This window comes from Rhipicephalus sanguineus, unplaced genomic scaffold (assembly GCF_013339695.2).
Source record: "Rhipicephalus sanguineus isolate Rsan-2018 unplaced genomic scaffold, BIME_Rsan_1.4 Seq781, whole genome shotgun sequence".
NCBI classification, from domain to species: Eukaryota; Metazoa; Arthropoda; class Arachnida; order Ixodida; family Ixodidae; genus Rhipicephalus; species Rhipicephalus sanguineus.
The window spans coordinates 2,418-14,647 of record NW_023615976.1 but is presented as its reverse complement, the minus strand read 5'-3'; the positions used below and the strand labels follow the sequence as shown (position 1 = coordinate 14,647).

General features: G+C 48.2%; 1 protein-coding gene across 1 annotated transcript; it reads right to left on the bottom strand.

Moving 5' to 3' along the window:
* Positions 1-205: 205 nt before the first annotated feature.
* LOC119378321 (rho family-interacting cell polarization regulator 1) lies at positions 206-11,937 on the bottom strand (the record flags this gene model as incomplete). Its single annotated transcript, XM_037647495.2, has 3 exons — positions 206-214; positions 3,948-4,103; positions 11,455-11,937. Coding segments are annotated over 3 exons (648 nt in total), but the record flags the coding sequence as incomplete, so codon positions are not given.
* Positions 11,938-12,230: the final 293 nt, after the last annotated feature.

Sequence of the window (12,230 nt, the reverse complement as noted above, 5' to 3'; positions counted from 1 at the left end):
CTTTACGAATAAGCACCAGAAATGCACAGAGGCATGATGGTGGCAGGCAGCAAAAGCACCAGTACCATTTAATCACTGACAACGCTATCATGATAAGCGTCTTCGATTAAATGTTCAGTAGTGCATGTGGCCTGGTATGTGAACTGTAAGCTTTTGATAGGAGACAACCCAAACGCATTGCCTTCAGTAAGAAAGCAGCTCGCTATCACTGCACCTGTTAAAGAAAGTGTGGGGGAAAAAAACCCACAACACAGAGAAATGAGAACGAAAGGCACAGGACGACGCACTACTAGCAACTGAAGTTTAATGCAAACCACAGAAAGATATGCCACACAGTATGAAAACCACAAAATTAAAGAATCACGCAGTTGCAGAAAGAGTAAAAACGTGCCTAAAAAAGCCAAACACGTTAAATTTCAGTTGCTAGTACTGTGTCGTTCCGTTTCTATGTGTGTTGTGGTATTGTTTTCCCGCTTTCTTTAACTATGAACATGAGTCCTGACTGCTTTGCTGCCTCTATACGTGCGTGGTCAAATTTTATTCAACCTCATGGCATATAATCCTAGGATCCAACGTGCCAAGCCACCAGCCACTATTTATAGGAAATTTTTAATTTTAAGGGGGACGTGGCAATGAAAACTATCTTTGTTATTTATGGAGATAAAGTGATGAAATTTGGCATGAAGATGTGATATGTTGTGCTCATATCATAACTGAAATCGGTTTTGAGCTATCTGTTGTAGTTATTGAGTTACAACACTTGATAGACTCTCATTGTCATCCCAAAATGAATTAATGAATTAGACATAAGTTCATCAAGATTTTTGCATAAGGATATTCACAAGGGCCCATTCTGTGCCGTAATGCTATTGGTTCATTTTTTAATGTTCAAATGAGCACACACAAACCTTTATTAAATTTCTTATACATATTGTCTTACTAACAACTTTTACAAAAAGCCAATTATAAAAATCTGTATGACGTGCGGACAAATATGGACAGCTTTACGGCACTCGCCAATGTCTCAGGATCTAAGCGCAGAAAACGGAATGGTTATATCTTATTTGTTGTGAAATGGCACAGGGATGACTGACAGCAATTGTTCAAAAAATGAAAGCTGAGAAATGGAGCTCAAAGAAAATGGAGCTAAAAGCTAAGAAATGGAACTCAGAAGGAAGCTGGTTTTATTTTTCATTGGAGAAATGCAGCTTTGCGCCTATTTTGAGCTCTATTTGTCCTCTTTATGACGACACCAATATGGTGGCACTGTGCCAAGGGAAAACTTTAGATTTGCATTTTCTAAAGCCCAATTTTCTCATAGTTTTCGATGACAGCACACTAGTAAATGCTTTTTTTTTTCAACTTCTACTGCTTATTTTGGTCTAATATTTCACCATGACTTAAAACGTGGTCTCAGGATTGCAGAAAAAAATAATTGAAAAATTGAACAATTTGACCAAATTTACCATTCCCATTGCCATGTCCCCCCTTAAGCATGTGATTGCCTGATTTCAAGTTGATTTTTCAGCCATAATGCTGGGCTTAATTTTCAGTGTGGTAATTATGCATAAGTCATGAAGTGAGGAATTAAAGATGAAGAACTTTAAGTTGCAGATGGCACTACAGTAGAATCTCGATGATACGAATCCCGCGGGGTCACGAAAAATATTCGTATTAGCCGAAATTCGTATCACCGGAAACACATGTAAAACTAGCTAAATTAACAGTCAGAGGCAAACTCATTTTTAGGAACACATAAAAAAAACATTATTTCTTGCAGAAAAAATCTCTAATGTCTTCTGCTTCTTTTTTTTCGCGAAGTCACTCAGCAGACTTCTTTGAAATCCGTAAAAACGCGTGCACGGTGTCGTCGCTGATTTCATCAGCGGCCCATAGCACGCCTCAGGACGTCGAGCGCGTGCAGCGTTTCAGCCGCCGGTGGTGGTCCTTCACCATCGCCCTCGTCTATGTTGTCGCCATCATCGCTGGAATCGCAAACCTCGCATGTGGCCTCCTCAACAATATCCTCCACCGTGCGCGCACCACAAGTGGCGAGGTTGTCATCCGCCGTGCAGAAGTCTTCAGCTGTACACCCAGCATCAAGCAGTTCCCAACCCTCAATTGGCTCTTCCTGCTCTGAGGGCACCTCTTCGGAACTCCTGAAGAAGCCGCATTTCGCAAAGCAGTTTGCTATGGTAGTCGGCGTTACTCGATCCCAAGCCATAGCGATAAAATGGATGGCGTCCAGGAGGCTTATTCGCAGGTCGCCTTCGTGTTTTCTGTCAATATTGGCAAGTAGGCGGCGCACAAGAAGGCCCTTGAAATGATGCTTGAGGTTTTTTATTATTCCAGCGTCAAGCGGTTGCAGGTGCGTCGTCGTGTTCGCGGGCAAAAAGATCAGTTTGACGTTTTGGAGCGTTACTTGCCTCGGGTGGGCGGCGCACTGGTCAAGAATCAAAACAATCTTCCGATTCTTGCAGGCCATCCTTCTGTCAAGGAGCGACAGAAATTCTTCGAACAGGGCCGCCGTCATCCACGCCTTTTTGTTTGCGCGATAGACGCACGGCAAATGGCTCTCGCGCTTGAAACACCGAGGCTTTTGGGATTTGCCAATTACCGTCAGCTTAAGTTTCTCCGACCCGTCGGCGTTACAGCACAAAAGCACCGTTATTCGCTCTTTGCTTTTCTTGCCTCCTTGGCACGCTTCGCCTTTTAAGCAAAGGCTCTTCTCAGGCTGAAGGTTAAAAAACAGGCCAGCCTCGTCTGCGTTAAAAACATCACGAGGCTCATACCCAGAGATGAGTGACTGCAGCTTCGCGAGCCAGTCGCTAACAACGGTCTCGTCAGCCTTCTTCGCTTCCCCACAGACGCTTTTGTAAACGAGACCGTGTCTCGTCTTGAAACGGTGCAGCCACCCACCTGAGGCCTGAAATCCGTCGATGCGCAGAGCAAGTGCGATCTCGTCGGCTTTCTCACGCAACACTTTGCCATCGATGTTCACACCAGCTGCAGTAACCTCCTTAAACCAGGTCAGAAGAGCTTCTTCAAGCTTCACGTGTTGGGCTGTCTTCGCTTGCCTCGCGTTGACGTTGAATGAAAGCACATTCTTCATTATTGAGTCCCGCTGTCCAACAATTGTGCTTAATGTCGACGTTGCGAGGCCTAGCTCCTTAGCCAACTCCGTGCGTTTTCTTTTGGGATCCTCATCGACCTTTCGAAGAATGTCCAGTTTCTCCTTAAAGGAGAGGGCTTTCCGCTTGCGAGACATAGCTTGCTGCCACTCGGCAAAAAAGGCACAATCACAACAAGCAAGAACGCGGGCTCGAGCACAGCAACGACAACCACTCCGTCCGACGGCACGCATAGAAGAAAGAAGCTCCCGCGGGCCGTGCCTCTCCCTCTCCGGCGTCTCCGCCTGCCGGCCTGCCTCCGCACCAAGAAAAAAAAAAAAACGTGGCCAGCGCCATCTGTAATCTTCAAGAGAAAGCAAAAGGCACACTCCGGCCTCCGATACACGCAGATCTTGGAGGCTGTCGCGCGCTGCTCGCCGGCGGCGCTGGCAACGTGCCAAACCGGCGGCGCCGCACGCATTCCAGCGCCGTAAGTGCACGCTGCTATCTTCCGCGGCCGTCGGTGGGGCCAACGTTGCGTTGGGTGGGGCGGCGTTTATTCGTATCAAACGACGCGGGTCAAAAATCAGTTCGTAACAACCGTACTCAAGCACGTTGTAAATTAATGGGCCTTGGCCGGGACCACAGAAAAATTCGTATCATCCCGAAATTCGTATTAGCCGTGATCGTATCATCGAGATTCTACTGTATTATGTTACAAATGTCGACAACAAAATAAAGTAAGATAGAATACATTGCTCCTAAAATAAATACAAACGCAACATATACATCAGTTACGAAATACATATTACAAAGGCAGAACTCAAGAGAACAAACCTTTAGTGCGTCCTTCTGGGGTAACGAGAACTCCGATGAAGAGAGTCCAACGTAGGGATAGCTCGTCTGCAGCTGCTTCTCGCAGTGTTCAAGGAACATGGCCTCCATGGCAGTCCGGTGTCGGCAAACTGCCGGCTCGTTGCTGCTGGACTCGTTCTGCAAGACAAGCGAATGCTGCCGTGAGGCTCAAAAACAATCGCCACGTCACGCAGCAGACAGCACCAGCCTATTAGAGAACAGGTTGCTGAAGTTCAATCAAGTGATAGTTGGCTGGTCATATAAAAAAAAAAATTAAAATTGGGGCAGCTATGCACTAGTGGTGTGAAGATCGAGGCAAGAGGAAGCTGGTAACGTTCCCCTCTTTTTTACCCTCACTTCTCTTTTGAACCAACTTATTATGCTGTACTATATGTGGCTATGGTATGCTTCTCTCTCTCTCTCTTTTTTTTTATCTCGTTCTCTTTCTATTTCTTTCTCTTTCTGCCTTGTCTCTCTCCCTTTTCTATCTCTTTTTCGTGTCTTTATCCCCTTCCTTTCTATTTCTCTCTTTCTCTTTTCCGTCTCTCGTACGCGTTTTCTCGCCCATCTGAGTCGCTGCATCCCAAGCTGTACAAACCGGCACACGTGTTTTGGAGGTGAAAAAGAAGATCAAGATGAGGACGGAGAGAGTGCGCGGCAGCCGAGAAACGCGCTAGAAGGTAGAGGCCGACCATGGTGGTGATAGTTTTTATTCCCTCTGCACGGCCTGACCTTGACCTTAAAGCTCTGTTGTTAAAAAAAAAAAAACTATCTATACTCCGCGATATGTCAGGAATCGAGTGTGAGTTCTGTTCACAAAACTACCGTACTGAGCCGTGTAAGAGCTGCACCTCCAACTTGGCAACCCAAAATTTGGAAGAACAAAAATAAAGAATGAGAATAATCAAGAAACAGAAATTCCAAGCAATGTATTCCAAGTACTGTGATTAGATACTTCCATGATTAGACACGCTGATCGGTAAGCCTCCGCTGCACTAAAGAAAACGGGCACCATAAAGACTGGTTGGTGGTTTGTTTATTGATTTTGATGAGACTTCAAAAGTTGATGTATATTTGAGTGCTGATTTCAAATATATGCAATTGTTTTGCTAATATAATCAGTAGTTTTCAAAATAAGAGATATTTCATGTGCCTTTTGGGGGCAAGATTTTTTCCAAACTGTGAGAGTTAAAAGTAAACTAGCATGCCAGAATAATTTGCAATTAGAACTGTGTCCAGTGCAACAAAAATTGATGTTCTAGACCCATTAGAACAAAAGTTATGGCATGTTGAACATATGCGAGTGACATCCCAGCTTGAAATTTACCCACTCACGAATGTTCAACATGTCACAAATTTTGTTCAAATGGGTGTAGAACATCCATTTTGTTGCACTGCACACAGTTCTCAATCCAGATTATTGTGATATGCTGATTTACCTTGTACCTCCCTCAGTACAGAAAAAAATCTTGCTCCCGAAAAGGCACATGAAATATTTTGTATTTTGAATACTACTCATTATACCAGGAAAATAATTGTATACAGTAGACTCTCGTTAAACGGAACCTGAAGGGACCAAGGAAATGTGTTCCATTTAACAGGAGTTCCGTTTACTGAGAGATGAACAGGAGTGCAGAATCCAAATATGAAACCAGTTATATTAGATGCAGTTGTTCCGTTTAAGCAGCAGTTCTGTTTAACAGGGTTAGGTGGCGCCGACCAGTACTGTCGTGACCGCATGTGCTCTGCGAATTTTCCAGTTTTTTGGCGGAAGATTGCGTGTGCGACCAATTTCGACAGTCGTCTTGACTTTTTGAAGTTGTTCCGCATCGACTGATACCGACCACGGTTGTAAGTGACTGGAAAGTTTTGTTTAAAAGCGCCAACGCACTTTCCTCTTGTGCGAGCTCGGGAAGGCCATTGCCGCCATGTAGGCGGCCGCTGGAACGCTGGTGTGTGCGTCGTGCGCGCGCTCGGTGGCTCTTGCGAATGACCCCCCCGACGCAACTGCGCGTCCCGGACCCTCGAAGATGATGGACACGCAACGCCAAGACCTTGATAACATGGATTTTCAAGACTCCGCAGCTCACAGTTTCCCAACGCCAAGTGGACCCAGCGATCAGAACGCTGGGATCGACAGTCAACACCAAGCGGATGGAGCCTGGCAGACGGTGCTCACTCTGCGGAAGAAAAAAGCTCTTGCAAAAGAGAAGAAGGCCAAATCAGTGGATTTTTCGGGGACCTTGAACCACCAACAAGCTTCCACTGGTGAAGCAACCGGAAAACCTAAACACAAACCAACCTACAGGCGGCTACCCCCATTGCCCAAGGACGATTTTAAGATAGTGGTGCGACCACATCAGGGGCTACCGGTCAAGAATTTGACAAGTCCACTACTGGCGGATGCCGTGATTGCTGCTTGCGGCGGACAAATATCAGGTGACCAATTCTTGCTCAGAATCAAGCCAGGCTCCAACATCTTTATTGTGTCGACGCCACACCAGACAGTGGCGGACCACGTTAGACGCCTTACCACACTAAGCATAAACGGACGGCCACACTCAGTCAATGCCTACGTAGCGACAAGTGAAGGGACAACCAAGGGCGTAATTCATGGCTTGGACCCACACACGACGCCTGAAGCACTAAAAGCCAATCTACGAGTACGCACACAGGGGTCGAAATTCTCCAAGCACGCATGTTTCGGAACACCAAACGGCCGTTATCACCTTTTTGGAGGGATTACACCTCGATACGTCTATTACAACGGCGGAGAACTTCCCTGCTATTCCTACAAAGTAACCACTCAGGTCTGCAAAGTGTGCCATCAAGTGGGTCATCGATCGGACGTCGGCCCCCAGCCGGACACTCCAGTGTGTCACGTATGTGGACAACGGGACCCTGTAGCCGGACACGATTGCACTCCCAAGTGTGCAGCTTGTGGCGAGGGTCACTTGACAGGAGACCGAAGTTGTAGGGAAACGGCTCAAACCTCAACGAAACAGAACTCCGAAGGGTAGCTCGCACCAGCCTGCCCAGAATGACACCTCCATGAAGCCACCTCAACGCCTTCGTTGGTTGAGTTCCGACGATGGAGAATCTGCACCGGACCAATGGCCAGAGCTGCCTGGGACTCGCCCAAGTTCCAGATCTAGTTCCAGATCGAGATCCGGATCCCGGACACGGAAGAATTCTAATCGCAACACCCCACCTCATTCCCACTCACCCAAATCTCCTAAATCGGGGCTTCCGGCTTTGCGACCAAGCAAGCGCCTGTTATGATGAGGTGAGCTATGCACGAATCGCTTCTCCCGCTGCTCCAATACGGCAAATCCCGAGTATCAAAAAATCGTTAACGAAAACAAGCTCCTCCGTGAGAGCTTGGAAGAAATGAAACGAGAGTTGGCCTCCCTCAAAGCTAACCGCGGTACGGAACCGAACAAAACAACACTTGCTAAAGCGGCCTGCACGCCTGGCCAGGTTACAACGACACCAAATACTATGGAAGGCACATTACAACAAGTAGTGCAGCAACTACAAAGCATGCAAAGTTTTCAGCAGCAGATGTATGCAGAATTCCAAAGTCTAAAAAGTTATGTCGATGAATCCATCGCCAGCATAAGGACCGTGGCTCTTAAACGAACAAAAAGCAGCCAGGGTGCTCCGTCTATTCGTCGTTCGAAGCCGCTCCCAACATCAGAGAGCGAAAGCACTATTCATGGCGAGTAGAACACGAGCACACCTCGACTATCTCGAAATTTGGCAATGGAATTGCCGCACCTTCCACAAACGGGCGGCGGCTCTGCAACAATTTCTTAATACGGCGCCAGTCAAACCTGATGTCATTTGTCTACAGAGATCGGTAACAAGCCCGTCAATTGAGCGGCTACTACACGATATCGAATCCAATATACCCTAAAGTCGCAACGTTGGTTCTCAAGGACATAGCGACTAGTATAGATTATATGGTAACTAGTAACATCAACCACCAAATCGTAAGAATATTACCCGCAAAAGCGTACCAAAGCCAAACCATAATCATTAACGTTTATAGCCCACCTAAACAAAAGAAGGCCGATTTTGAGGCACTCATTCGGTATGCCAAGAGTAATTCCAGCACCAGGATCGACTACTACTACTTGGGGACTTCAATGCCCCTCACACTACCTGGGGTTACCGAAGAGATACTCCCAAAGGCCGCGAACTCGAGCGAGCGGTTGACGCGCAGGGCCTCCAACTTATCGTACTCCCACAACACCCGACGAGACTGGGCAACAGCGTTAGTGCAGACACTTTCCTGATCTTGCATTCATAAGCAATATCGACGAGGTGTTCTGGAACAACCTAGGAGAGAATCTAGGCAGTGACCATTATATCTTGAGCGTGTCGATAGCCTCTCCGAAAATTCGGCAATCCTGTGGGCATGTGGTAATCACAGACTGGGAAAATTATCGTAAAGTGCCCATGCCTGATATTATACCCGATAGCGCTGAAGACTGGGCAACGCACATACGAGAGGCTCACAAAGCAACTTCTAAGCGGGTAGCGCTCACAGTGGAAACCCCGGTAGTCGACAGCCATCTGCTACATATGTGGAAGCCAGGAGAGGGCTGACCAAACGATGGAAGAAACAGCGACTTAATCGAAAGCTGCGCCACAGAATTGCGGAGATATCCGAACGGGCAAACGCTTACGCACAGCAGTTGGAGACAGCCAGCTGGGCGTGTTTTTGCGACTCACTTCGCGAAACATTACACACCTCCAAGACATGGGCAATACTGCGCAGCATAATGGAACCTGGTAAAACCAAAACGGCCGCAAAACCGCACTCTCAAAAAGCTCGCCGAAGAATTTCCAGGAACAGATGACGCTCTCCTGACTAAGCTCCGAGAGAAGTATCTAGGCCTGGTCACCACTCCCCCGTGCACCTTACCATACCGAGGGCAAGAAAATGCAGCGCTCGACGCACCGATAACCAGGACAGACCTATTTGATGCAGCCCAAGCAGCAAAGCGCAATACTGCCCCGGACCTGATCAGTTAACAAACGCTATAATACGGAACCTGAGCGACGAACACATCGAACAGCTTACTCGGTATTTTAATGAACAGGTATGGGAGGGAGGCTTGGTTCCACAACATTGGAAGGAAGCCAAAATTGTCGTTATTCCGAAACCAGGAAAACCCACGCCCTACAAAATCTCAGACCAATATCACTAACATCCTGCCTTGGCAAATTATTTGAAAAGGTGATTCACACACGTCTCACGTCTTACATCGAAGATCGAAACCTTTTTCCAACTAACATGTTTGGATTTCGCCAACATTTATCAACGCAGGACGTTTTCCTACTCCTTCGGGAGGAGGTCCTTTGCAATACCACGGTTGGTACAGAGCATCTCGTCGTAGCTCTTGATTTGAAAAGCGCATTCGACACTATGTCACATGAGCTCATCTTATCTGAGCTAATTGACATCGGTTGTGGGCAAAAAATCTATAACTACGTCCGCTCTTTCCTGACCGCTCGCACTGCTACAATAGGCATAGGCACTACGCGCTCAGCTCCTTTCCACATGCCCAATAAAGGTACACCGCAGGGGGCGATACTCTCCCCCCTTCTCTTTAACATCGGCATGAGACGCTTAGCCAAATACCTCGACGGCATTCCAGGGCTAGGGTATGCGTTATATGCGGACGACGTTACCCTATGGGCCGCCAGTGGCTCTTTAGGACAAAAAGAACAAATCCTACCAGACGCAGTGACCGCTGTTGAAAACTTCGCTCGCCGCAGCGGAATGAGCTGTGCCCCGAAAAATCTGAATTTATTAGAATCCGAGGCCGAGGCCGTAGAATTCACGAGCCGGTCAACCTCTTTCTAGGAGACTACCAGATAAAAGAGGTCCAGAAAATGCGAGTCCTCGGACTCTGGCTTCAGAGTAACAAGCGAGTGGACCACACAATCAAAACTCTCCGAACAACGGTGAAGCAGATCTCCCGTATGATTTATAGAGTCACCTATCACCGAAAAGGTTTCAAGGAAGCTGAGACGCTCCGGCTTGTTCAGGCTTTGTCCTCAGTCGGCTGACATATAGTCTTCCTTTCCAGGACCCCAATAAGACAGATCTAAAGGCCCTAGATGCATTGATCCGAACATCGTACAAAGCGGCTCTCGGCCTACCTATCGGAACATCCACTGAACGCCTAGAAGCCCTCGGTATCCACAATAATTATGAGGAGCTACGCGCGGCAGTGCTCATTTCTCAACGCGAAAGGCTTAGCTTAACCACTCCTGGAAGAAAATTGCTATGCCGTGTAGGTTACCCATCTCGTCCTCAGTATGCGGGAGAAGAACTGGAGTCCATGGCTAAACAGGTACGTGAAAGGATCTTAGTAGCCCCTATTCCCAAAAACATGAGCCCACAATACCACAAAGGTCGTAGAAGCGCTCGAGCTCGCAAGTTACAGCGGCAATTCGGGGGAAATCCTGACACGGTGTACACAGATGTCGCCCGATCCGGTACCAACAAGTACGCCCTCGCAGTCGTAGGAGCGGCCGCAGGTCAAGGGCTTCTGACATGCGCCACTACTCGAGCTGCGTCCGCGAATACCGCAGAAGCTTCAGCCATCGCGCTAGCTATTAAAACTAAGGATATCCTGGGACAATCATCACTTATTCTTACCGATTCCAAGGTCGCATGTAGACTCTTTCTCACCGGGAGACTACCACACAGCACCATTCGCCTATTAGGACCCGACCTAACGCAGGACCATGCGATCATCTGGTGCCCGGCTCACGCAGGACTCGATGGCAATGAGAGAGCGGACGGCGCAGCTCGTGCTTTTATCAACCGAGCGGCCGACCACTCCGACGAAAGCCCTTTCTTACCGCGAGACATCCTTGAGCACCAACGGCTTGAGCGACGACAGTACAGTCCACCCCACCCTGATCTATCCGGGCGGGACTCTTACGACTGGCGCCGCATACAAACACATACATATCCGAACCTTTCTTTGAAACATGCCATTCACCCCACAATGTACAGCGATAGCTGTTCGTGGTGCGGAGGCAGGCCCACTCTCGCCCACATAACGTGGGATTGCCAGAACAGGCCACCCGAAATTAACTCGCCGCAAATAGCCGGCAAAATTTCCGGAAGGGAGCAGTGGGAGACTTTGCTCGCCAGCGGGGATCGGGTGGTGCAACTAGCACTCCTCGACCAGGCGCGGCGGGCCGCTCAAGCCAGTGGAGCCCTGGAATAGGGGCCCCACCCACCCGCTCCCTAAACACTTTTTTCTTTTCTTTTTTCCCTCAATAAACGTTTTGATATATATGTTTAACAGATTTCCGTTTACTGAGAGTCTACTGTATTTGAAATCAGCCCACAAATATACATAAACTCACAGTTTCATCAAAATCGATCAAGAAATACATTTTTAAGAGTAGTGTCCCCCCCTTTAGGAAAGAGTGCTGTATGCATCCCATTGCTTACGTTGTTGCCCACAGTGATTGTGACGGTGACAGTCGGTACGGCTGCAACTGCTGCTTCTGCACCAACAGTGGCGGCCTGGCCTTGGCCAGTCGTCTTTGTCGGCGTCACCGGCGCAACTTTTCCAGTAGCCTTCGAGACCACGACAGTCCTTGACGCCGCTGCTCTGGACGGCGATGACAGTGGCGACTCCGGCCTCGGTGAGGAGGCGACGGGCGCAACCACCGTCTTCGACGGAGCCTCGGAAGTCGCGGACTGCATGGTCGTCGTGGCTACCGCCGCCACTGTAACCGCTGGGGTCGTCGTTGAGGAAGACTTTGCAAGCGAGTTCTGCTTCAACTCCTGCAAACGTAGCCGCATTTCCACCTCTAGCTTTTGCAGGCGGATCTTCTCAGCGAGGATGGCCGCGCTGGTCCGCTTCACCGGAGCAGGCGCTGCCGCTTTGTCTCCGGAGTCGGGGCCTGTGATGCGGGCTCGTTTGGGCGCCTGAAATTGCCAGCGATCGAGAAGACAGCCATGTGTGAGGAATTAACGCTTGGCCCCATAATGACATGCACGGTATATCACATTTTCTGACGTACAACCCGCCCCTTCATATCAGGAGCCATCACAACTACAGCAATAACACACCCTTTTCAGATGTAAAGAAACATGAAACTCCGCAAATGCACGAAAATATGAGAATCCATGCTTTGTATGATTGTGCGTCATTATTTCAACAAGTGTGCTGTTATTGACATGATAAGGACCAATAAGGTAGCTACCAATAAATACCTTCC